The sequence below is a fragment of the Sinocyclocheilus rhinocerous genome, unplaced genomic scaffold (assembly GCF_001515625.1).
Source record: "Sinocyclocheilus rhinocerous isolate Xijiao unplaced genomic scaffold, SAMN03320098_v1.1 scaffold2646, whole genome shotgun sequence".
Lineage (NCBI taxonomy): Eukaryota > Metazoa > Chordata > Actinopteri > Cypriniformes > Cyprinidae > Sinocyclocheilus > Sinocyclocheilus rhinocerous.
The window spans coordinates 310,482-313,103 of NW_015656312.1; the positions used below are offsets into that span (position 1 = coordinate 310,482).

A 2,622-nucleotide genomic window follows, 5' to 3' on the forward strand; every position below is an offset into this window, starting at 1 on the left:
AGCTATACAGTCAATACTGAATGTTTAACATTATATTCATTGCATACATATACTTCATCATACATATAGACATCCTTAATCTCTAATAACTCCATTCTGCTCTCTGTGGTTCTGTTGTCGGTGTTTCATTGTCTGAATATGGCACTTAACACATGCTGTGTGGTATCAGCGTTTGGTATCAGGGCATTTTAACGAGTACGAGTACATGAGCTCAGTATCGGGCCCGATACCGATACCAGTATCAGTATCGGTGCATCCCTAGTGTGTATAAACATATGTTATCTGTATTTAAACTCTTCTTTTGGTCCTAATCTCAGGACTCCCTGAACAACAACAGCAACGTGTCATCACGAAAGTCAAGCTGGCAGGATTCTCTTCGAAACCCGACTTCACAGGGTAATTGTTTGTATATATATTGTATATGTACCAATAATATAAAAGAATCCAAAACAGAATTCCAAAACAGATTCCAAAATATATGAACAGCTTGCAAAAAAAAGCTCTATACAAACTTAAACTATTCATACAATTATTGCATCAGAACGTCATATTCTGATCATATTCTATTGATTAATATCTATTCTTGATATTTCTGTAGATATAAATGTAGTCCATTGTTAATCATTTTACTCAACATTTTAGGTTGTTTGTCTCCAAACCACTCTTGCCTTGAGGATGGTTCCCATGTAACTACTACGTGCCCGGGGGCTCCAGACACCACTGCCTCTGCCAATGGTACACCCTCAAACCCACCAGGTCATTGTGGTCTCCATCAGTCACCTGGAAGGCCGCTGCTGTATGACTTTGAAGGCAACAGACGAGAGCGACCAGAATACGGTAGGAAGTCTGATCGTGTTGCTAATGGCTAATCAAAATTAATATACAATATATCCATGATCGTGGTTATATTCGATGCCTCCAACAACATTTTTAATTTTGTCCTTTTCTTGTCCACTTATCTCAATTCCGCTCCATCTCTCTTTTTCATTCCATATCTTTCTCGTCTTCCAAACCAGGCTCCTTTGGTCAACATAACTCGTCAAGTGGGTCTGAGGCGAATGAGGTGAAACCTGATGTTGAGGAATCCACTCTAAGTGAGCTTGTTCCCTCAGTGGATGACTGCACTTCCCAGTGCTCCGACACTGAGGTCGACCACGACCTGAATGGTCATGCCAAACATCAACCTTGCCGCTCTCGAACCAATGACACTTATACTGTGACCACGGAGACCGCTGATGACCCAGAGCTGGAAAATGATGGCACCAGTAGATGTCTGTCCTCAACTGCACCTCTTGGTAATGATGCTGAGACTCCGCTATCGGATGAGGAGCTGGACAAAGAGTTTGACATTGACTTCATGAGTAAGGATACCTATGATCAAACCTGCAAGGAAGCTGAGGCCTCTTCTTACGTTGAGTTCCCCTGCATTGAACCAGCTGAGTCCATTTCTGTCTCTAGCTACGTGTCGTCCAGTCGATCAGATGTCCTTGATGCTATGGACGAACCTCGAAACATGCATCTGGGTCAACCTGCTGCTGCAAATGACACAACTTCTCCTTCTTCCGATCCTGGTATCGCTGATATGAATGCCAAACGCTATGCAGAGTCAGACCGCCACAGCGATGACCTTAGCTCTCCTGGATCAGACTCTGATATTGAAGGGGAACTTGAGGCTGCATTTGCATGTGGTCCACTTGCTAGTAACATGATTTCCTCTATCTCGGAGACAGAGCTGGACCTGACCAGTGAATCTAGCAGCGGGCGTTCCTCGCACCTCACCAATTCCATTGAAGAAGCCAGCTCCCCAACCTCAGACCAAGAACTGGACCAGGAGCTGGACCCTGAGCAGGACAGTGGTATTGTAGGTCTAAAAGCTTCTCTTCTTCTGGGTCAACCTGACCCAATTAAACAAGAACCTTCAGCAGGTCTAGATCCCAGCCCAGACATGTTACAACTAGATGATGGCCAAGCTCTGATGGGCCTGCAGAATGTAGATGACGAACAGGGATATGAGCACCAGGCTGATCCAGACGAGACTCTTCCCCCTGCCGTCCCCTGTGAGGATAGCGGCTCTCAGCAGCTGTTGTTGAAGATTGAGCCTGACCACAGTCTTGAAAGCTTCAAACGCTCCTTCTATTTGCCGGTTGGCCCCAAACTTGTGCCCTCTGTGGACGACTATGATGGTAACAGCGAGGGAGTCTCAGAGTCAGAGTCCGAGGACGAGCTCAGTGAAAACTCTGATTCTCCGTGGCTTCTTAGCAACCTGGTCAACAGGATGATCTCAGAAGGCTCCTACCCAATCAGCTGCCCAGAAGAGTGCCTCAAACGCTCAGCCTCGATCTCTGACACCATCTCACCCTCGTCGGACTTGGAAACAGATACTTTCAATGAGACGGATGGCTGCAATTCACAAAAGCAGAAATCGGAAGAAAAGTCACAGGAGGTGACCTCTGAAACGTCAGAGAAGAGACTGGACGAAGAGAAGGAGAGAGAAGCTAGCTATGTATCTGAAGAGGGACAGAAGGAAAACAAGAGAACGGACACTTGTCTGTACATGAGCAACCCCACATATGGCAATGCTACACCCGTCTTTACAGAGAGATTTGATACGAGGACAAAGAA

At 45.7% G+C, this 2,622-nt stretch overlaps 1 protein-coding gene across 1 annotated transcript in view; it reads left to right on the forward strand.

The window, feature by feature from the left end:
* The window catches only part of mapk8ip2 (mitogen-activated protein kinase 8 interacting protein 2), a 42,056-nt gene that overhangs the window by 29,297 nt on the left and 10,137 nt on the right, over nucleotides 1-2,622 (forward strand). Inside the window, 3 exon segments of the mRNA XM_016527521.1 lie at nucleotides 318-396; nucleotides 643-837; nucleotides 1,017-2,443. Of these exon segments, the coding sequence (XP_016383007.1) occupies nucleotides 318-396; nucleotides 643-837; nucleotides 1,017-2,443 (1,701 nt within the window).